Source organism: Prionailurus viverrinus, chromosome C1 (assembly GCF_022837055.1).
Source record: "Prionailurus viverrinus isolate Anna chromosome C1, UM_Priviv_1.0, whole genome shotgun sequence".
NCBI lineage: Eukaryota > Metazoa > Chordata > Mammalia > Carnivora > Felidae > Prionailurus > Prionailurus viverrinus.
This window is the reverse complement of record NC_062568.1, coordinates 192,997,097-193,019,980: the sequence shown is the minus strand read 5'-3', so window position 1 is coordinate 193,019,980 and position 22,884 is coordinate 192,997,097. Positions and strand designations below refer to the sequence as shown.

The 22,884-nt window shown below is 46.0% G+C and overlaps 2 protein-coding genes across 3 annotated transcripts in view; one reads left to right on the top strand and one right to left on the bottom strand.

The window, feature by feature from the left end:
- The first annotated feature begins 1,705 nt into the window (after positions 1 to 1,705).
- On the top strand, positions 1,706 to 3,226 carry RAB42 (RAB42, member RAS oncogene family). Its single transcript, XM_047871862.1, has 2 exons — positions 1,706 to 1,972; positions 2,576 to 3,226. The coding sequence occupies exons 1-2, from the start codon at positions 1,728 to 1,730 to the stop codon at positions 2,997 to 2,999; spliced, it is 669 nt and encodes a 222-aa protein (XP_047727818.1). The 5' UTR covers positions 1,706 to 1,727; the 3' UTR covers positions 3,000 to 3,226.
- A 6,443-nt stretch (positions 3,227 to 9,669) lies between these two features.
- TAF12 (TATA-box binding protein associated factor 12) overlaps positions 9,670 to 22,884 on the bottom strand; it is a 31,823-nt gene continuing 18,608 nt past the window's right edge. For both annotated transcript variants that reach the window (XM_047873842.1, XM_047873841.1), the window contains exons 4-6: positions 17,608 to 17,722; positions 11,627 to 11,715; positions 9,670 to 10,146 (exon numbers count right to left, since the gene is read on the bottom strand). In XM_047873842.1, coding sequence (XP_047729798.1) covers positions 10,111 to 10,146; positions 11,627 to 11,715; positions 17,608 to 17,722 — 240 coding nt within the window. In that variant the 3' untranslated portion in view covers positions 9,670 to 10,110. The remainder of the gene's footprint in view (positions 10,147 to 11,626; positions 11,716 to 17,607; positions 17,723 to 22,884) is intronic.

Here is a 22,884-nt window from a genome sequence, read left to right as displayed (position 1 = left end):
GAGAATATCTCGATGGAGGAATCAGTGGGGCAGGTGGGAGTGATGCAGACTCTTAATTTGGGGAAACCTGGTAGGAAGGATTTCTCTTCCTCTCTCCTACTCCTAGAGGTAGGGAAGGAGCAGAGACATGGGCCCCTTCAGGCTCTACCATGCAGGTGACCAATGACTGAGATTACACGGAGACCCTCAGAGTGGCTTCTTACTGATTTGTTAGGAGTTAGCCAGAAGAGGGGCACCTGGCTGGCTCAGTTCGTAGAGCATGTGACTCTTGATCTCAGGGTTGTGAGTTCAAGTCTCATGCTGGATGTAGAGATTACTTACTTACATACATACATACATACATACACACATACACTTTAAAAAAAAAGAGTTAGTTAGAAGAAAATTGGGCCTTCCTAGATCCTGCCAGAAACAGAAATACCAAACAAGGCTTTGCCCTTGGGTAAACTTGGCAGCTAGAATGTATTCCTTGCTGAGTGATCTTGGATTATTTAATCTCTCTGAGCCTCAATTTCCTCATCTGTGGAAATGAGCAGAACAACACCTAAAACTCACAAGGTGAGAAGGAAATATGACATGATTGTTTGCAACAGTGAGGATCTCCCCTCACCACCAATGTGCCACAACAAATTAAACTGGTAAAATCCACCCACATTGGACAGTGGGATTAAACCAATAGACAAACTGTGTGAGACCAGCCAGCACCTCAGCCTTGATACCTTGGGTTTCCAGAAGGCCTCACTGGGGAGAATAGAGTAGATCTTGGAAGCAGCTGTCCCCGCCTTACCCTTGCCACTAACCCAAGTGAGACCTGGCCACTGTGCCCTGGAAACTCTTGGTACTTGATTTGCAGTCCCCTTTCGTGGCATCGAGGGGATAACGAAGATGGAGACAAACTGAGATGTGAGTCTCAGCTGTGCTCTGTGACCTGAGACAAGCCTCAGTCTCCTCAGCTCTAAAATGGGCACACAGTGGCCCTCTCAAAATTGTTGCCCACAGAATGTGAAGAACTGACCATCTGGCCTCATAAATGTTAACTGTCAAGGCCCCAGACCAACTGCACTCCCTCTGGAATCACATTTGTCTATCCTGCCTCTTCTACTAGCCCTGTCCAAGTCTCTCTCTGGGCCCTGAGGCCCAGCCCAGGTAGGTGCTAAGGATGCAATGGGGTTGTTAAACATTGAACCTGACTACGGAACAGGAGGCCCTAGGCCAGGGCCAATGGGGCTCCTGGAAAGGAGCACCTGGGCAGGGAAGTGGCATCTATAAACCATCAACTTTCTAGAGTGGCATCTCCAGGTCCAGCAGCAGGGGCCCAACCGGGGAACTGCCTGGAGAGCGGGGCTGGAGAGAGAAGCCAGCACAGCAGCAGCGGCGATTGAATGAGGTGGACACTCTGGCTGTGTTAGTTTCGGGCCAGTGCCTGTCTCGTTCTCGTTCCTCGCTCTTCCTCCAACCCACATTGCCTTCTTTCATCTCTCATCCTAAGAAGTAGGGGGTTATTATCCCCATTTTGGAAGACGAAACTGGGGTTCAGAGAGGCGAGCACGTGCCCAGGTGTCTCGGCCGCCAGGTCTCCGGGGTGGGTCACTAGCACAACGCGCCCCCGGCCCGCGGTCCCGTGTCTCGGCGCTGGGGCCCAGAGGGCGGCGCCAGCCTGAGGGCCGCGGGGCGGGGCGGGGCGAGGCCGGACCGCTGGCCTCCGGCGGGGCGGCGAGAAGGGGGCCATGGAGGCACCGGACTGCCACTACCAGTTCCGGATCGCGCTGCTGGGGGACGCGGCCGTGGGCAAGACGTCGCTGCTGCGGCGCTACGTGGCAGGAGCGCCCGGGGCCCCGGAGCCCAAACCCGAGCCCGAGCCCGAGTGGGCGCCCACAGTGGGCGTCGAGTTCTACAGCCGCAAGCTGCAGCTGCCGGCCGGGCCGCGCGTCAAGCTGCAGCTTTGGGACACCGCGGGCCACGAACGCTACAGGTGCGGGGAGGGCGGGGAGAGAGACTTCGGGGTGGTCAGTGTCCCCGGCCTCCACGGCTACCCCCCAGCGGGGTCGGCCTCAGTGGCCCAGGTACAGGTCTGGGGAATGCCCTGGTCTCTAGCCCTTCACTCGGAGTCCTTACACAAATGCAGCCAGTGGCCTGAGACCCTGATGCTGGGAGGGCAGAAGGGCCCTGCTCTGGAAAGCTAGAGGGATGGGTGACCTGGCTGCTGAGAGAGCCCACGGAGCAGAGCTGGAAGTGTCAGGGAGCCGTGAAAGGACGAGAGATTTGGGTGGGCCTGGAAGGATGCATAGGAATTTGCCAGAAAACGGGAAGCAAAAAGCTGCAATCAGGAAAACATCAGGCTTCCTCCAGGAATGGAGGAATGGCCCAGAGGGTATGACTGGAACTTGCTCCCTAGCTGAGGGGCGCAGGCACTCTCTTGGGAGACACGGAATGCCAGGAGCAGAGAAGTACGGAGCAGTGTGAAATGAGCTATGGGGCCTGTGGGGCAGTCGGTGCCCGTGAGGGAAGCCCTGTCTTTGGGGGGTGGGGGGTCTTGAAGGCATAAACCTCGCCCAGCTCACTCCCCCTCCTTCAGGTGCATCACCAGGTCCTTTTACCGGAATGTGGTAGGTGTCCTACTGGTCTTTGATGTGACAAACAGGAAGTCCTTTGAACATATCTGCGACTGGCACCAGGAGGCCATGGCCACTCAGGGCCCAAACAAGGTGATCTTCTTACTGGTTGGCCACAAGAGTGATCTGCAGAGCACCCGTGTTGTCTCAGCCCAGGAGGCAGAGGAGCTGGCTGCCTCCCTGGGCATGGCCTTCATGGAGACCTCGGCCAAAAAGAACTGCAATGTGGACCTGGCCTTCAACACCCTTGCTGACGCCATCCAGCAGGCTCTGGAGCAGGGGGACATCAAGCTGGAGGAGGACTGGGGGGGTGTCCGGCTCATCCACAAGGCCCAAGTTCCCAGGTCCCCCCACAGGAAGCAGCCCCCAGGCCCATGTCAGTGTTGACTCTGGGAGGGAAAGGGTTAAACCTCTGTCAACCTCAGAAGTGCTGCTGGAATGGGGAGTGGCAGGATCTTTCTGGAGATCAAATGGCAGGATGTATCCAAAGGGTTAACATAAACAGTATCTTAGCAGTCACTCTTGGGGTCTCAGGGACTTTCTTCCAGAAAGATTTTCTTCCAGCAAGCTCTGAGAAGTCACATGTACAGCGGCTTCCTGTCCTTCAGCCTGTTTCCTCAGTTGTCAGTGGGGCTCATTAAAGACCCACATCAGGGCAGGGGGTGGGGGTGTGGGGGGGGTGGGAGTGTGTGGGCATGAATGAGACAATGAATGCGGGGACATGCTCAGCCCAGAGCCAGCCATCCGGTAAGAACTGAATAACAACTGTCCTCATCACTCTTTCCAATCTTGGACAGTTCTGGCAGTGTTTCTGAGCTCAGATGCTGAGACGCACCGCGTCTGGAAGCTGCTGCACAGGCAAGGAGTGGGCAGGAAATTTCAGGGCAAGCCTACCTCGGAGCCTCCTTAGGTCCTCAGGCTTGGATGAGTCTTAAATGCGTGCCCTGAAACTCAGGGTTGCTGCTCAGAGCCCCTACTCCAAGGCCAGGTGCCTGATCTGGATCTGGAAGGCAGGGATGAACACGAGGGGCCAGCTCCTAGGTTAGGCACACAGTGGACACTCTGATTAGCCACCAAGTTGTTCCTTTGGGGCTGAAGAACCCACAGCCTCCTACCCCCACCCATTTGTCCCTGGGAGGGCAGCGATGGTGTTGTCGGTGGGTTCACAGCACCCTCTGGAAACTGCCCACATCCAATGTTAATCTATTGAATCCACTGGGGCTGGGAGGAGTGTTTAAAAGCCTGGCTTTCTTTGCCCCAACTCAGAAGGTCAAACCCAGCTTTGTCAGTCTTCATGGGGCAAATTGAGGCCATTGTTCTTACAACATCACAGCTCTTCTCCCTCTGCTTAGTGGCACCTCCTCCCCCCGCCCCCCCACGCAGATATTGCTCTCCAGAATACCCTAATCCATATCTGCTCACTAATCCTCATCTCAGAAATTGCCTCCTGGAGAACAGGAACTGCTAGGCAGAAAATGTCTTGGGGCAATCTGGGAAGGCTTCCTGGAGAGGTGTTTATGTTGGTAAGAATCTCAGCAGGTGTAGGGCACGTGGGTGGCTCAATAAAGCATCCAACTCTTGATTTCGGCTCAGGTCATGATCTCAGGGTTCATGAGTTTGAGCCCAGCATGGCATCAGGTTCTGTGCTCGCAGCCGGGAGCCTCCTTAGGATTCTCTCTTCCTCTCCCCCACTCTCACGTTTTCTCTGTCTCTCTCCCTCTCTCAAAATAAAAAAAAAAAAAGAAGAAGAAGAAGAATCTGCAGGTATAGGAGAGGTGTCATTGTGCCAGTGGGCACAGGAAGGGCATGGACAGTTGCCACAGCAAAAGAGCAAAACCATTTAATTCACTGTGACCTGGGGACTTACTCAGTCTCAGATTCCTCTTCAGTATCATGTGACTGATAATCCCTTCTTCCAAGGGCTCTTGGAAGGTTTCTAGTCTAGGTGGGTTTCTTAGCTTCTTCCCCATAGGGGATGGGCCAGGGTGGGTCTCGCTGTGCACTGCCTCCTCTTTTACTACTATTTTTAAAGTTTGAGAGTCAGATGATATCAAGAGTCAGATGCTTAACCAACTTGAGCTATTCAGGCACCTCAAGGATCACCTCTTACCCATAGTATCATCCTAGCTGCCAAAAGTAGGGTAAGCTTTGCAGTCAAGTTTGACTCTCAGCTCCACTGTGTAACTGTGGGACCCTGGGGAACTCACTTCATCTCTGCAAGCCACAGTGGACTCCTCTGGAAAAAGAGGATAGCAATACCTAACTCACAGGGTTTTAGAAAGGATTAGATGAGGGGCTCCTGGGTGGCTCAGTTGGTTAAAGTGTGTGACTTCGGTTCAGGTCATGATTTTGCAGTTTGTGGGTTTGACCCCCACATCAAGCTCTATGCTGACAGCTCAGAGCTTGGAGTCTGCTTCGGATTCTGTGTCTCCCCTCTCTCTGCCCCGTCCCCACTCATGCTCTGTCTCTCTCTCTCTCTCTCTCAAAAATAAATAAAGATTAAAAAGAAATTTTCTTTCTTAAGAAAAGATTAGATGAGAAATTTAAGGCAGTGCTGGCCACATAGTAGGAATTCACAAAATGGATGTCCCCTTCTTCCCCTGAGGGTTTTGCTCCTAATCACTGTAAGGGAACAGAGACTACCAAAGTAAACACTGGGGAAATAACAAGGATTCCAGACTCTACCAAAGATCTTAAAAGATCTTGACCGCACCCCCACCCTGCTCCCTGCCTCCAGACCCGGAGATGTGAACTGGGCTCTGCTTTCTTATTAAGGGTGAGATTCCAGAATCGTCCCTTCGGGGCTATCCCTAGGCTAGTCTGAGCACACAAAACTCCCTCTCCAAAGCAGCACCCTGGCTAAACCCTCTCTGGCCATAGCAGCTTCCGCATGGTCAAGCTCCCAGGCCTGGATCCATGCTTTTTGCCCTTTAGAAGGCACAGAGCCAAAGTCTGCTACCTGTAGGCCCTTTCTAAAGATCCAGCCTGCCCTGGGAGCCACTGAAACCTAGTGGGTAAAGAGGGAAGACACATCCTGCTCTCCACACATGAGGCTGGAACTGAAGATATTGGGGGTGGGAGTCTAATCTCTCTACCTCTGAGCCTCAGTCTTTATGGTAAAATGAGAACAATTCCTACGTCACAGGTTTGTTAGAGGATTAAATATGATGGCATGTGTTAAGTGCCCAATGAGTGTTAACTTCCTTCTGTTAACAAGCTCCCTTTGGGTCTTTCATGTGCCCATCCCTTGTCTGGAATGTCCTTTCTCCATCTATGTCAAAACTCTGTTCATCCTTCAAGGTTTGGCCCAACCTAATGTATCAGTTCCTTCTCTGAGCCTTTAGGGCACCTGAGTGGCTCCCTTCTTTGAGATTTCAGGCTCTGCTGTCTCTTATCATTTTGCCCCACTAGACTCTAGCATTTCAAGGCCACGGTTTCCATGAGAAGGAAAGACAATGGGCCAAGAGCACAGGTCTGAGTCCTAGCCTGCCCAGTGACCTCAGACAGGTCATAATGACCTCTCCAGACCTTAATGTTCTTACCAGTAAAATAAAGGGCAGCACTGGGTGATGTTGGGGCCTTTTTTTAACTATAGGTAACTGTGAGGCTTCAGTCCACCTCTGGCCTCCTCCTCCCTGCTTCCCCTCATTCAGGCACACGGGACTTTCCAGGATGACTTTCTGGTACCAGATGCTTCCTTTTGTGTCCTCAAAACTCACTCCTGTTGTTGCAGCCACACCCTACCTCTATCTTTTGGTTAATACTTTCCTAGGAAAACCTCACATGCCATATCCCTTTACTTTTAGTTCAAATTAACTGCAGCAACTTCCTGGCTGTACCCCTCCCACCCGCCTCCAACTCCATTCTCCACACTGGCAGCCAGAGCAAGGCTTTTAACATGGAAACACAATCACATTAGTCCTCCCCCTAAACCTCCACTGGCTCCCCATCACCTGGACAGTAGTTTTCAAACTTTTTGTTTATATGCTTATTTTTAGCATCAGAATCCTCTTATCTTTTAGTCCTAAAAATGTCCCCCAATTAGGAAAAGGTATTGCTCAGGCTGAAGAGGGGTGGGAAGCCCAAGGCCAGCCTTCTGGGCCACCAACACTACACCCTCCCATTCCTGCAAGACAGACACACACACACACACACACACACACACACACACACACACACAGAGCAGCCTCTGAAGACTTTGACGCTATTGCCTGCAAGCTGTCCACCTCTCAAGTTTACTTGCTGCTCATCTCTGGACATCGCCTCCCAGTGTTACACCTTGTGCTTGAGCCACATGATGCACTGACCTCTTTACACCTCTGGGCCTTTGCATATGCTGTTCTTAGTCACCCCCATCTTGTCTCCATAAGACTTAGGGAGACAGGGCAGAGGCAGGCTCCGGAAGTCAGATGGACTTGGCTGAAGCCTCGGCACCAACACAAGCTGTGTGATTTTGAGTAAGTTAAACTTTTAACTCTCAGTTTCCTGCTGGGAACATGGGATTAGATAAGATACTACAATTACACTGTGTGACACAGGCCAAGCACATTCTTCCTTCTTCAGACTTGCTGGGAAAACACAATGCACTTATCTATGGAAGGCACTTAGCACAGCATGAGGCACCTGTAAGCACTCTACAAGATCCTCTACAAGGATGCTGGAGTCCATCAGCCCTGTTGTCCCTGAGCTCCTCAGCACTGGGCTAGGCTCTGGGAATCTGGCTATGGTTCTCAGTCAATGAGGAAGAGGGCCTTGAACCCAGGGTGCGGGTGAGCTGCACTAAGGATGGCCACACCAAGTCAGAAGATGCCTCATAGATCACTCGGTGGTGCCCCTGTCCTGTACTCCTACACACAGTCGTCAAAGCCTGTGAGTGCGCCGTGTAACCATCTTTCAGAATTCCCCCTGCCCTCCACTTCACTACCACCACCTCCATCCAGGCAACAGCCTTCTAATGAATCTCTCTGCTTCCACACCTGCCCTCTCCCTTCCCCCCTCCTGGCTATTTGTACTCCACTGCCTGGCCAGGATGATGTTTTAAAACTGCAAACCTGACAATAAATTATATTTAATATAAAAAAAAAAGAGGGGCGCCTGGGTGGCGCAGTCGGTTAAGCGTCCGACTTCAGCCAGGTCGCGATCTCGCAGTCCGTGAGTTCGAGCCCCGCGTCAGGCTCTGGGCTGATGGCTCGGAGCCTGGAGCCTGTTTCCGATTCTGTGTCTCCCTCTCTCTCTGCCCCTCCCCCGTTCATGCTCTGTCTCTCTCTGTCCCAAAAATAAATAAAAACGTTTAAAAAAAAAAAAAAAAGAAAAAGAAAAAATAAATAAAATCTTGGCATTCTGTTAAAACAAAAACAACTGCAAACCTGATGAAAATCCCCTAGTGGTCCCTGTTACCTTTTGGGTAAAGTGCACTCTTGCTGGGGCCTACGAGGCACTGCATGACCTGGCCTGACTCACCTCACTACACTGCCTCGGGGCTGGCTTCCATGCAGTTCTCTCTCCCTCAAAGAGATCTCCAAGCCTTCACCTGAGTCACTCAACTCAGTTGGTCAGACCGCTGCCCCCAGTCCTGTGAACCTCTCCTTTGCTGCCCTAGGCACAGAGGCAGTTTTACACCCACTCTATGGCAGGACGGCTCCATGTTTTTGTTCACCAACACAGGCCCAGGTCCAGCTTATAAATACTTGCTGAATGAACAAGCCCCTCCAAATACAGATAGGACAAGGCTCAAGATGGATGAAGCCACTTACCTGTCACACAGCTGATCAAGAATTGAGATCTTTTGACTCTACCCCAGCTCTTTCCATTAAACTGCCCAATTCTTTTGTCCCTTTCTGTCCTTAATGAAGGTTTCAAAACTAATTCTGGGTTCCTTCTTGGTTGTCAAGGTCAGTGACTCGCTCCTACTATCGGAACTCAGCGAGAGGCCTTTTGCTGTCTGATATCACCAACAGAACATCCTTTGAGAATGTCACCCAGTGGTATCAGGAGGTTCTGGAAAAAGTGAAACTCTTCAACATCCTCTTCCTGGTGGTAGGCCGCAGAAGTGACCTGGTGCCCAAGCAACAGGTGACGTTGGAGGAAGAGAAGCTGGCTGCTTCTTTGGGTGCTCGCCATGTTGAGACCTTGGCCAAGAGCAACAGGAACATCAGCACAGCCTTTGGGCTGCTCACTTAAGAGAGGGGTTATGGGGCCAAATTCCAAGTGGGAGGGAATGAAAAGCAGGGTCCCATCTCAGGCCAAGATTCAAGGCAGAGGAGAAAAGCAGGACAAGGTGGGTATACCCATGCTGGTGATCTCTGGATGGAACACCCACGCCCCCTGAGGCCCAAGGAACCCTCACAATCCACAAGGGCTACACTGGGCTCAGGACAGACTGACGCTAGGTACCACTGAAGGTCATGACCCTGAGTTCTTAAGGTGCCTGGTTTCCTCTGCATGATGTTGAAAATACAGGGATCTGGGGTGGCGCAGTCGGTTGGGCGTCCGACTTCCGCCAGGTCACGATCTCGCGGTCCGTGAGTTCGAGCCCCGCGTCGGGCTCTGGGCTGATGGCTCAGAGCCTGGAGCCTGCTTCCGATTCTGTGTCTCCCTCTCTCTCTGCCCCTCCCCCGTTCATGCTCTGTCTCTCTCTGTCCCAAAAATAAATAAACGTTGAAAATACAGGGATCAGGGACATCAACAACTAAGAACAGACAGGCACCTGCACAGATGGGCCTTTCCCCAAGCTACTGCCATCCTTTCTTGGGGCCAAGGATGAACATCAGGAGTTCTAGAAGAGCAGGTCAAAAAAGACTTTGCCAAAACTCTTGAGATTGGGGCTCATGAGAGTCACCCTGTCCCGTTCTTATGGCAGAGAAACTGGACTCAAACTCCTACTGACGGTATGGCCTTCCTTGGAGTAAAATAATAGAAAAATTTCTGGGTTTTTTTTCTCCTCACAGAATGAATAGTGGTGCTGCCACCTGCTGACAGAGAGCTACATCCAGCCTTGCTTGTCCTCTGAACTCTCTAAGGCCTTTCAAAGGCTATAAGCCATGTATACCCTGTGTTCTTCGATTAATAACTTCTTTATTCTGGAAAAGCAAATGAAAGTCATATTCATATAAACACTGACATTACAAAGTACAGGGAAAAGGGGAAGGGAAAAGGAAACAAAAACCTCTACAAATCCTGCTAATACTGTCTCACCAAACAAGACCATAATGCTTTGTTCCATATTCAATCACTTATATAATAAACCACAAATAAAGTCTTCTCTGGAAGATACATTGTTCCTCTCTGAGACGGCAGGGAAAAGGGACTGGAAGTTGGGATAGGAGGCTTTATTCTTTTGGCAGATCCTCTCAGTCATTATAGATATTGCTGTACTGTTAATAAAAAATATATGCTTCTCTGTAAAGCATTAAAAAAAAAATCCAAGGATGAGATGGCTGAGGTCTCAGCTCAAGTATCTCCAAATACATTGTTGTCCATTCCCTGACCTTTCCATGTGTTATTTCTTGGTTGTTTTCCGGATCAATGCCATTCTCTGAAAGGAGAGTGAAATAACCAATAACACAGGTTAGAGTCAGGAACTGTCCTAGTCACCCATGTGTGGCATGGTCTATACCACAAGCTGGAGCCCTTGGGAACCTACATGCACAGCGCAGCTCAGCAGGCTCCTTTGAGCCTAAGAGCAGTCTTCAGGACCCCAAGAGATGTTTGGACAGGCCAGTAGGTCCATTCTGTTGACCAAAAGACCCAAACTACTGTAGGTTAGCAGGATGGCAAGAAAGTTAAAAACAGAAGGTGACAGCTCTTGCCTTTTGGGGACTTAGGGGATAGGTCATCAAAGCATATGTTTTCTAGACTCCTAATCTCTGAGGATTCTAGAGTCCAATCTCTCTGAGGATGAAGAAAATAGGGAAGGGGACGGTTTCAAGACTGTTGCCACACATAAAGGAAGCTGATATTTCACTCTTGATGACCTATAGTGAAGGAAACTGACACTAACAATTTCCACCACAACCCATCAGGGAAACATTCAGGTCACAGGTTTCAAATTTTACTATTTCCAGCCACTGGCCAAATTACTGATTGGCTTTGCTTACTCTTTGACCAAGAGATTGTCCTAATATTATGATACTTGCTGAGAGAGGGGGACGGGGAGGGAGATAGGGCTGAAAAGTGGATAATTTGGGAACAGAGCCAAAATGACCATCCCTTGTCTGAAGGACTGCCTTCTGAGGACACTGTGATCTTTTGATTCAGGCTATCAGTGGCTTCCGTGTAGGGCTTCCTCTGTGAGCTTTGTAAACACACACACTCCGGAGATCCCAAGAAGCAAGGGACAGTCAGCTACAACCACCCAACTATGCCCATTAAGCTTGGAAAGAACTCACTTTTGAAATCAGAGCACCAGCTAAATTAAGATGTTGTCAAGAGGAAGCCATCACTGCTATCAGATTAACCAATGACAGAGACAACTTGTTCACAGCAGAAGTGGAGTTAGTTCTCATACTGACCCCTCAGTTCTGCAGTCAGAGGGGCAGAGAACAAAGGTGAAGCTGGGACAGAGGCCAGAATGCCTAGCACAGCAGTCTGGGCACGACCCTCCTGCACAAGTATGGCTTATCTCTCCTTTCTTTAAACTGCCCTCTACCCAGAGGGCCACATATGATGTTCTGACAGCAACAGTGCAGGAGGATTTCATTAGGGAGACATGGAGGGGCGAGTTCTGTCCCTATTAGAAGAATCTACAATCAACAGCTTTAAGTGGCGCCCATCAGGACTGAGAGAAAAAACTGAGGCCACATGTGGGAACAGCAAAGTACCACAGATGTATCTCACTGTTCTCCCATGGAGCCCTGTGCTTCTTGCCCTCTCTGATCTCTGGTCCAGGGAGTGGAGCTTACTGTGTGAGGGAAGTGACAACTGCAGTGATAGTAGCTGTGTGTGCTGTCTTGCTCCCTTGGAGACACAGCTCAAGGATCAGCTGTGACTCCCCTGGGTTTCTGACAGCTCCTCACCTGTTTGTGAGCCTCTGTGGTGCAAGCCTTTTTGTAGGGTCGGATTTCTTCAGAGCCAAATCCAGGGATCCACATGTTCCACTGGCGTTCTGCAAGGAAGAGGCCAGCACAGAGATAAGGGGACAGGGAAGGCAGCATCAAAGTGCAGGGGGACCCTTGGACAAGGGTCAGGGAGCACTAATCTGAGCAATCAGCTATATTAATTATCAGTAACCCTGCAGAGGGATTCTATGGAATACAAATGGGGGAATCACATGTGGTGCCTCCAAGGTTTGAAATGACACCATCGACCTACATGCAAAGACAAAAGAGGGAAATGAGTCCAGGCTGTGAGTTATGAGCCCTAAGGTTTCCATGCAGCTCAAGAGAACAGAAAAGTCATTTGTTTCTTCAGTTGTCTTTTTTTTTTTTTTTTAAAGTAGGCTCCACACTTAACATGGGGCTTGAACTCAGGATCCTGAGATCAAGAGTCACATGCTCTCCCCATTGAGCCAGCCAGGCACCTTCAGTTGTCTTATTCCTACGTTCAAAGTCACTCCTCTCAAACCCAAAGGAAGAGAAGGAGGAGAAAGGCATTTTGAGCATTCTGGAGTTAAGAGCCAAGTCCCAGTTCTGCTGCTTCACTGTAGAGCTGTATGACGCTGGGTCTCAGTTTCTTCATCTTTTACATGGTAGTAACAACAGTAATAACCATGTCATAGGGTGATTGAAAGCATTCAATGACATAATGCAATCCCAGAGCCTGGGATAAATGCACAGAGATATGGATATAGACATAGGTATGTCCATAGCACAGCCCTGTGTTCTGGTGCCACTGGATATGGTCATCCCTGTAAGAGTGTCCCTAGAGGTTCCAAGAGGGCAAAGAGATTTTGTTTATTAGAGTATGTCAGTAATTGGCATAGCTACACGGACGCCCAAACCCATGAATAAAAGTGCGGGGCACTTTAAGTATACCCAATATAAAAAAATTATACCTACACAAGATTATTTAGGGAATAAGCCTATTCAAAAGGAGTAAGATACTTTATCATATGCCCTAAAGCACTGAAAACATTTGTTTTGCAAATCTGTTTTGCCCCAGGCAGCCACGTACTTAAATCAAATTGAGTATTAGTGATTTTACAGTTATACTTTGTGTCTACTGTACAGTAACTATTGGGTGAATAAATGATTTATGTTTGGTTCTAGAATAATTTTATATACAGCTCTCTTCCAATATTTATTTGAAAATAAAAATATCTGAAGCCTTCTGCAAATAATATTTGTTGTCAGTCCTTGAAAGTGGAACTAATGGGGCGCCTGGGTGGCTCAGTCGGTTAAGCGTCCGACTTCGGCTCAGGTCATGATCTCACGGTCCGTGAGTTCGAGCCCCGCATCGGGCTCTGTGCTGACAGCTCAGAGCCTGGAGCCCGTTTCAGATTCTGTGTCTCCCTCTCTCTCTGCCCCTCCCCTGTTCATGCTCTGTCTCTTTCTGTCTCTCTCTGTCTCAAAAATAAATAAACGTTAAAAAAAAAAAAAAAAAAAAGAAAGTGTAACTAAGATTATTCCCGGGGTGCCTGGGTGGCTCAGTTGGTTAAGTGTCCAACTTCAGCTTAGATCATGATCTCGAAGTTCCCGAGTTCAAGCCCCACATTGGGCTCTGTGCTGACAGCTTGGAGCCTGGAGCCAACTTCTGGGTCTCCCTCTCTCTCAGTCCCTCTTCCACTTCACGCTATGTCTCTCTCTCAAAAATAATAAACTTAAAAAAAAAAATGAGCCTTTAAAAAAGATTATTCTCTGGGAATTAAACTTTACAATCAATAAAAGTGGGTCAGGATATGGATATGTAAAGTGTCTTTAAAGAAAGAGAACAGCCAGGCTGGCTGGCTCAGTTGGTAGGGGATGCAACTCTTGATCTCGGGATTGAGAGTCTGAGCTCCACACTGTAGAGATTACTTAAAAAAAAAAAAAAAAAAAAAACCTTAAAAAAAAAAAAAGATAGTAGCTACCAGGCAAGAATGCACACATGTTAAGTATGTGTAGCAATATATGTAAATATGTATATATTTAGGGGCGCCTGGGTGACTCAGTTGGGTGTCTGACTTCGATTCAGGTGATGATCACAGCTTGTGAGTTTGAACCCCACATCGGCTCTCCAGTCTCAGTGCAGAGTCTGCTTTGGATCCTCTGTTTCTCTCTCTGTCCCTCCCCAGCTTGCTCTCTCTCTCTCAGAAATAAATGAAAATTTAAAAATTTTAAATATGCATATATTTATATTTTGTATTACATTAATGTAACAGCAACAACAATCATTTAGTGACTAAAAGGTATAGTAAAATGTGTGGTATAAAGCAGCACTGTAGGGGCACCTGGGTGGCTCAGTTGGTTAGGTGTCTAACTTTGGGTCAGGTCATGATCTCACAGTTCATGAGTTTGAGCCCTGAGTCAGCCTCTGCACTGACAGCTCGGAGCCTGGAGCCTGCTTTGGATTCTGTGTCTCCCTCTCTCTCTGCCCCTCCCCTGCTTGCATTCTGTCTCTCTCTCTCTCTAAAATAAATTAAAAAACATTTAAAAATATAAAAATAAAGCAGCACTGTACAAAGCATTCCATGTACATTATCTCATTGAACTCCCACATTACTTTTTTTTTTAAGTTTATTTATTTTGAGAAAGAGCATGAGCAGGGAGAGAGGCAAAAGGAGAGGGAGGGAGTGAGAGAGAGATAATCCCAACCAGGCTCCAAGTCGTCAGCACAGAGCCCCATGCAGGGCTCAAACCCACGAACCGTGAGATCATAACCTTAGCCGAAATCAAGAGATGGACATTTAACCAACTAAGCCACCCAGGTGCTCCTAAACTTCCACATTTCTAAAGACTCTGTCTGTCAGAAAGGGAGGTTATTTAACTACGCAAGTACAGAAAATCAGGTGAGAAGCAAACCTGGCAGCACCCATCCCAGTCGGTCAGAAGAAAGGAGATGTCCAGATTTCACATCCCCATCTGCAAGTCTATCTTTGTTGGGGGTGGTGTGCAGCAGACCTGGGTGGTCAGGTGCCATTCAATACCAGGTTCCTCAATTCCCCTTGCTCCGATCCCATGCCCCCCAAGCGATCTGATTATGCATCGGTCTCCACCTAGGCCTGCTACAGAAGCTGTTCTGGCAATGCAGACTTGTGAGTATTCCTATCTTTGTGACAATTACTTCTCACCCATAATAAACTAACATTCCAATGCTATTTCTAATAATTAAAATACAAAATATTTTGGGGTGCTTTGGTGGCTCAGTCAGTTAAGCATCTGACTCTTGATTTCGGCTCAGGTCAAGATCTCATAGTTTGTGAGACTGAGTGAGCCCAGTATCAGCTCTGCACTGACAGCATGGAGGCTGCTTGGGATTCTCTCTCTTCCTCTCTCTCTCTCTGCTCCCTCTGCTCTCTGCCCCCTCCCCCACTTATACATGCTCTCTCAAATAAATAAATAAATAAACTTAAAAAAATTTAAAAATAGGAATGCTAAACTCTCAAATATAATCTGTTGTGTGGGGGAGGGTTGTGGCAAAATATACATAAAAATTACCATTTTAACCATTTTTATTTTATTTTATTTTTTTTAATGTTTATTCATTTTAGAGACAGAGAACAACAGAGCATGAATGGGGGAAGATCAGAGAGAGAGGGAGACACAGAATCTGAAACAGGCTCCAGGCTCTGAGCTGTCAGCACAGAGCCCGATGCAGGCTCAAACTCACGGACCGTGAGATCATGACCTGAGCCGAAGTCGGTCGCCCAAACGACTGAGCCACCCAGGCGCCCCATAACCATTTTTAGGCATACAGTTCTGCGGCATTAAGCGCATTCACCTTGTTGTACAACCATTATCACTACTCATTTCCAAAACGTTTTCATCATGTCAAACTAATGCTCTGTACACATTAAAGCAGTGCCCATCTCCCCCCTCCCATGGCCCCTCATCATCACCATTCTACTTTCTATCCATTTGCATTATGGTGGTTTTAAAACATGTCTGCAAATTCCTTTACATGCCTCCTGTTAAGGAGTGGAGATTGCCTCAAAGAACAGAATTCAGTGGAGTGACACTGAGGGACTTCAGACACTGGGTCAGTGAAAGCCGTGCACTTTCTGCCAGGTGGTTATAGGATACTCATCCTGGGAGCCTATACCACCATGTAAGAAGTCCAGCCAGGGGCGCTTGGATGGCTCAGTCAATTAAGCGTCCGATTTCAGCTCAGGTCATGATCTCACGGTTTAGGAGTTCAAGCCCCACATCAGGTCCTGTGCTGACAGCTCAGAGCCTAGATTCTGCTGCGGATTCTGTGTCTCCCTCTCTCTCTGCCCCTCCCTCACTTGCACTCTGTCTCTCTCCCTTTCTCAAGAATAAATAAACATTAAAAAACAATTAAAAAAAAAAAAAGAAGTCTAGCCATCCCGGGACTGCACGGGATGAGATCATGTAGGGAGACTGCAGACAAAGGAAGACCTGTGGAGTCCCAGCTTTTTGAGAGCATCTAGCCCAGGTATCAGACTTGGACATGATGAAACCCTGTTATGGGTTGAATTGTGTCCCTCAAAAAGAAAAAGACATGTTTAAGTCCTAACCCCCAGCACCTCAGAATATATTGGTAATAGGGTCACTGCAGATGTAACTAATTAAGATAAGGTCATACAGGAGTAGGGTGGGCCCTTAATCCAGTATAACTAGCATCCTGAAGAGCAGAAGAGGCAGACCAAGAGACACACACAGGAGAGAAGGTCACTCAGAGGCATAGACGGAGTGATGCAGCTATATGCAGGCTAGGATTCCTAGCCACCACCAGAAGCTAGGAAAAGGCATGGAAAGATTCTTCCACAGTTAACACTGGAGAGATCATGGCCCTGCTGATACCTTGATTTTAGATTTCTGGCCGCCAGAACTGTGAGAGAATAAATTTTGTTTTTTAAAGCTACCTAGTTTATGGTACTTTGTTACGACAGCCCTAGGAGACTAATACATCTTCCTTCAAAACAATCTCAGCCCCGACCACCACCTGACTTTAATTACGTGAGAAACCCCTTAGCAAAACTGCCTGGCTAAGCCCAGTCACCCCCTGACTTATGAACAAAATAAACCATTGTTATTGTTTTAAGCCACTGTCTTGGAGCAGTTTGTTACCCAATAACACATAACTGGAATATCTGTCCTCTATTACTAATACCAGCAACGTTAACCAGAAGTGTGTTATTTACTCCACCAAGACTACCAGCGTCTCCCTAAGCTATACCTTCCTGACACTGGGAAGGAAGCCTTTTTCAGTAATCAGTCATGGGCTGATCTATACCGAATCCCTCAATCTGTCTCATTCAGTTGGCTTGACTATCTCTGTACTCACAAGACTGTTCACCTTCTTCTGAACTGCATTGTAACCAATGCAGAGTGGGGCTTGTTTATTTCCCAAGTAATTATGGTTATCAATGTTATCTCAGAAAAACCCAAGCTTGAATTTAGTGTAGAAAAACAGAACACAAAATTATATGTATATTATGATTACAATTTGGGGGAGGGGGGAAATTCATAAATAGGCTAAAAACTGGAAGAAAAACACCATTATTTAAATGGTGGAGACATAATTGCTACATTTATAAAACTCTACTTTGTGCCAGGTCCTGTGGCAGTCACTTGACAAACATAACCCGTAATTCTCATGATCACTCTACAGGGATGATATTATGATCTCCACTTTACAAATGAGGAAACAGGCTCTAAGAGAAAGTTGGTAGGAAGGACAAGGTGATACAGACAGAAATGGCAAACCCAATGCCTTGGCTCATTCTCCTTACCATGGATGGGTTTCCCTTCTCTATGTAAATCTGCTATGGAATGAATACATACATCCCAGAGCCCAATAGCCTAATTCTGACATGAAGGTTCCTCTGACTAGATCTTTCTGGTGGTCCTAAAGGAGTAACAGTGTGAATGCCTCAGGGAGAAACAAGACCACATACCTAGATGCAGCTGGACATCTTTCACCTCCAGGGTGCTGGACTTGCGATGCCGAGCAAGCTGGCAGGCTGCTGTCACCACACTCTCGATAAAATCATCAGCAATCTGCAGCAGCATCTGGGGAAGACAAAAGTGGGGGAGAGTAACCATGACACTGGCAGAGTAGGCTCCTGTTGCTGGGACAACTGTGTCTGCTTGAATCACATATTTAGTCAGGCTTTCTATTAGAAGCCATGGAATCAGCATTTGGGCTAAGGTGAGGAGGAAGAGGAGTGAGAACAACACTAAAAACACATCAACTCATTAACCAGGTTGAGCACAACTCACACCTTTCTGAGGGATGTTACTTTCTGTACTTCCTACCTGGCAGGAATCAATCAGGCCAATCCCTCACTCTCATATTTTCTTCTGAATTAGATGGGAAAACAAAAGTGAATCTTTATACTTCCTCACTCACAGTCTCCTAAAGCATTTTTATTTCCATTATCTCACCTAGTCCTTATATTAATCCTGTGAAAAAAATGGGGCATGGATTTTATCCTCCTTCTATACAGAAGGATGCTGACTCATGGCCATGCAACTGCTAAACACCAGAAGCAGGATTCAACTTCCAGATTCCATGTCCAAATCCTGGGTTCTTTCCACTTCATTATCATTTATCCTGGACTATGTGAAGAGTAAAATCAGAATTTGAAGCTAAAAATTGGAGTTTTCATCAGTCAATACCTTGGCCTCCTCTGCTGACCAAAAATAAAATGAACTACAATCATAGACAGGTATACCTTATTCTGTTAGACTATTATTGCATTGTTATCTTTTCTATGAAACCAAATGGATACCATCCACAGAGATGCACAGAGAGTGAGGGAAGGGCAGAGAGAGAGGGAGAGAGAGAGAGAATCCCAAGCAGGCTCCACACTGTCAGCACAGGGCCCAACATGGGGCTTGAACTCACAATCCATGAGATCATGACCTGAGCTGAAGAAAAGAGATGACTAACTGAGCCACCCAAGCACCCTTTTCTCTCTCTTTTTTTTAAAGTAAGCTTTACGCCCAACATGGGGCTTTGAACTCACCACCCTGAGACCAAGAGTCAAATACTCTACTAAATGAGCCAGCCAGGCACCTCCTAACAGAGAGATTTCTGATTAAACATGGCAAATCAAATCCAAAAATGACCTCCTCTCCTTCCCTAAATCCACTAAAATAACAATAAAGGGAAAAAAGACATATAAATCCACAAAGACAACAGGAGAGAAAAATTTAATAGACATGAGATTCCAATAAACTTTTATTTGTTTATTTTTTGAGAGAGAGAGAGAGAGTGCATGAGCGAGGGAGGGCAGAGAGGGAGGGGAACAAAGGATCTGAAGCAGGCTCTGTGCTAACAGCAGACAGCCCAATGTGGGGCTTGAATTTACAAACCACAAGATCATGACCTGAGACAAAGTCAGATGCTTAATCAACTGAGCCACTCGGGCACCCCTCCAACAAACTTTTAAAGTAAACTTTTGCCAAGGAGATAACAGAGGAAAAGTGGGATCTGACCTGCAGATGGAATGTACAACATAAGTGCCCATAAAGGGGACACCAATGAGAATTAAACTGATTTGCCCCTTGCAGCCCCCAAAAGATCCAGCTTCTGGAAGTGCTATATACATAAAAGATTGGGCTGAGGCACGGAACTAAAATCTGAGAAAGTATTACAAGTCTATATACAGACTAGTCCCCATTCCCTCCACACTCCAAAAGCAGCCAAGTGACTCCTCCCCACACATACCAGAACTCAGCAGGTTTATTCCCTAGAACACTGAATAGCCATGGCTCTGGATTAGAATACATCAGACACAGTGATGGCAGGGGAGAGATACAGCCTCTTTCTCTTGCCTTGCTTTCAGGATGTCAGAAGCTAGAGATAAATCCTCCAGATAGGAGCCTGGAGGATTCTTTTCTGGAGATACCAAATGACTCCAGAGAATAGACTTACAGATGCTGAGATGTAGAGATCCTCCAATAAGAAGGCTGACTTGTGGACAAATTATTCTGGAGTGAAGCCAGTGGTTTGCTAAAGCCAGCTGAGAGGAGCTCATAAAAGTCAATTAATTACATGCATTTCTTCACAATCTTGCATTCAGCAACATGTTGATAGCTTAAAATAGGGTATATTGGGAATATTTACACCACAGAAATTAGGAAACGCTAAAAATTAGGGCCTTTTCCTCCACCAAATTCGTTGCTAAACATTAACAGTACGTTACTAGATGAAGCCAATCAGTAAATTCTGCTTCACATCAGCTTTTTAGTGGCTCAGTCTTTAAGAACAGATCGTCAAGAACACCAAATACGTGAAGGAAATCTCCAATACTAAAAAGAAAATAAGCAAACCAAGGAGAAAAAAAGGGCCCAGGGGACACTAAGACAATGCAGGGAAAAGAAGAAAATGTCAAAAAATGGAATTCCTTGGAAAGAAAGGTAAGAGAAGATATTACAACCATAAAATAAGAACAGAGTGGCTTGGGGAAAAAAAGGACCAATTAGAAGTGCCTGGCTGGCTCAGCTGGTGGAAGACTATGACTCTTGATGTCAGGATTCTGCAAGCCCCACCTTGGGTGTAGAGATTACTTACAAAATAAAATCTTTCCTTTTTTTTTTTTTTTTAATTTTATTTTTGAGAGAGAGAGAGAGCATGCACAAGTTGGGGAGGGACGGAGAGAAAGGGAGACACAGAATCCAAAGCAGGCTCCGGGCTCCAAGATGTCAGCACAGAGCCCGACTTGGGGCTTGAACTCATGAACCGCGAGACCATGACCTGAGCTGAAGTTGGATGCTTAACCAACTGAGCCACTCAGGTGCCCCCAAATAAAATTTTTAAGAAACAAACAAACAAACAACAAGAAAACCTCATGAGAATTCTAATTTTTATAGCAAAAAAACCATAAAACTTACAAAGTTTAGAAGATAAACTAAGAAAAATCTCCCTAGCAAGTGGAACTTAGAATTATAAAGAAATGAAAAATAGGAAATCAAAGACAAAAAACCCTAAGAGGACCAATGCAGAAGATTCAATATCCAACCAATTGTCATTACAGAATGAAAGAGCAAAAACAGAGAAGAAATTATCAAAAAATTAATATAAGAAAATGAAAGTCGCACACACTGCTGGTATGAATGTTAAAGGGTGTATGTAGCACTTTGGAAAAACAATTACCACATGACTCTGCAACTTCACTCCTAAGTATATTATCAAGAAAAATGAAAACATATTTCCACATAAAACTTATGCACGAGTTTAAAAAAAAGGAAAAAAACAAAATTTGCACATGAATGTTCATGCAACATTCATAATAACCAAAAAGTGGATACAACCCATCAACTGATGAATGGATAAACAATGGTATGTCCATACAACAGAATAGTATTCTGCCCTAAAAAGAAAAGAGGTACTCATATCTGTTACAGAACTTTAATGAACTTTAAAAACATTACACTAAGTGAAATAAGCCAGTCACAGACACCACATATTATATGACCCCATTTATCTGAAATGTCCAGAACAGGCAAATCTATAAAGACAGAAAGTAGATTAGTTAGTTGCTTAAGGGCTGTGGGGGTTGGAAAAAAAATGGGAGTGACTAATAGGTAGGGGTTTCTTTTAGGGGTGATGAAAATGTTCTAAAAATGACAGTGTTGAGAGTTGTATAATTCTGTGAAGAGACTAACAACCACTGAACTGTAGATTTCAAATGAGTGAATTTTATGGTATATGAATTATATCTCAATAAAGCTGCTACCCCCTCAACCACTCCCCCATCCTCCCCACACACAAAGAGAGCAAGTATTTTTCCCTCTGGTTAAAAAAAATAAAAATGGATGGGGCGCCTGGGTGGCTCAGTCGGTTGAGTGTCCGACCTCAGCTTGGGTCATGATCTCACAGTCTGTGAGTTCGAGCCCCGCGTCAGGCTCTGTGCTGACAGCTCAGAGCCTGGGGCCTGTTTCATATTCTGTGTCTCCCTCTCTCTCTGACCCTCCCCCGTTCATGCTCTGTCTCTCTCTGTCTCAAAAATAAACGTTAAAAATTTAAAAAAATAAATAAAAAATAAAAAATAAAAAAATAAAAATGGAATTATACTTTTTTTTTTATAATTTGTATTTCCTTTCCTTGTCATTACATACTCTTCAGCAAAGGCAAAACAAATAACAAAAAACTCCAAACCCCAAAATATACAAAATCATCCCAGAATTGAGGCACTCAAGTCCCTAAAATAAAAGAAGGTTCCAGGAACCCAGCACAACAAATGAAAAAAGATAGCACTAAAGCTCATATGAAAATTCAGAATAGAAAAAAAGTAACACTCTAGGGGCACCTGGCTGGCTCAGTTGGTAGAGCATGCAACTCTTGATCTCAGGGTTGAGTTCAAGCCTCAGGTTGGGTATAGAGATTACTTAAAAAAGAAAATATTTAAAAAAAAAGGGGGGGAAAAGAAAAAAGACTCTAAAAAACCAAAATTGGGATCAGAATGGCATAAGACCTTTCTGTTTTTCTTTTTTTTTCTCAAGTAGGCTCCATGCCGAACATGGGGCTTGAACTCACGACCCTGAGATCAAGAGTTGCATGAAGCACCCTGCATAAGATTTCTTAATAGATTTTCAAAGACAATGGAGCAATGCCTTTACAACTGAAAGGAAAAAAATGATTTCCATAATCAAATTCTAAACTCTTTCAAACCAAAAATTAAGTGTGAAGTTAGAATGTAGATATTTTCACACATTTACTTCTCATCTATCCTTCTTAGACAGTAATAAAAATGTGCTCTAACAAAAAGAGGGAATAAAGTAAGAAGAGGATATAGGATCTAGGAAACAAGAGATCCAAAGAGAAAAAAAAAAAAAAAGCAAAAGTAAGACCCAGGAGAGGTTTGTTCAAGTGACCTAAAATTAATCAGACCAGAAGACGATGGAGGATTCTGGGAGTGAAATCTCCGAGTCAGGAAAGCGGGCGGGGGAGAGACTAAAATCTGCAGATTATTTTTCCATTTGGAAAACACTGTTGATAAAGTGTACACCAGAGGTGATAGCAGAAGTCGAATAAAAAAGGCACAAAAAAAACCTAAATAAAAATGAGTCAATTATCAACTTTGTAAGTAGTACAAAACAGGACTTGGTTCAATGGTGAACAATATTTACTTGGTCAGAATAATGTAAATACTGATTTCTGAGTTATCTAAAAGTTGTGACAAAACTATATTGGAAAAATGAGGGAAAGGGAAGCATGTATGGAT

Coding starts and splice junctions, on each gene's coding strand:
- RAB42 (XM_047871862.1), top strand. CDS start 1,728: ATGGAGGCACCGGACTGCCACTACCAGTTCCGGATCGCGCTGCTGGGG. Junction 1,973..2,575: donor GCGGGCCACGAACGCTACAG/GTGCGGGGAGGG, acceptor CCCCTCCTTCAG/GTGCATCACCAGGTCCTTTT.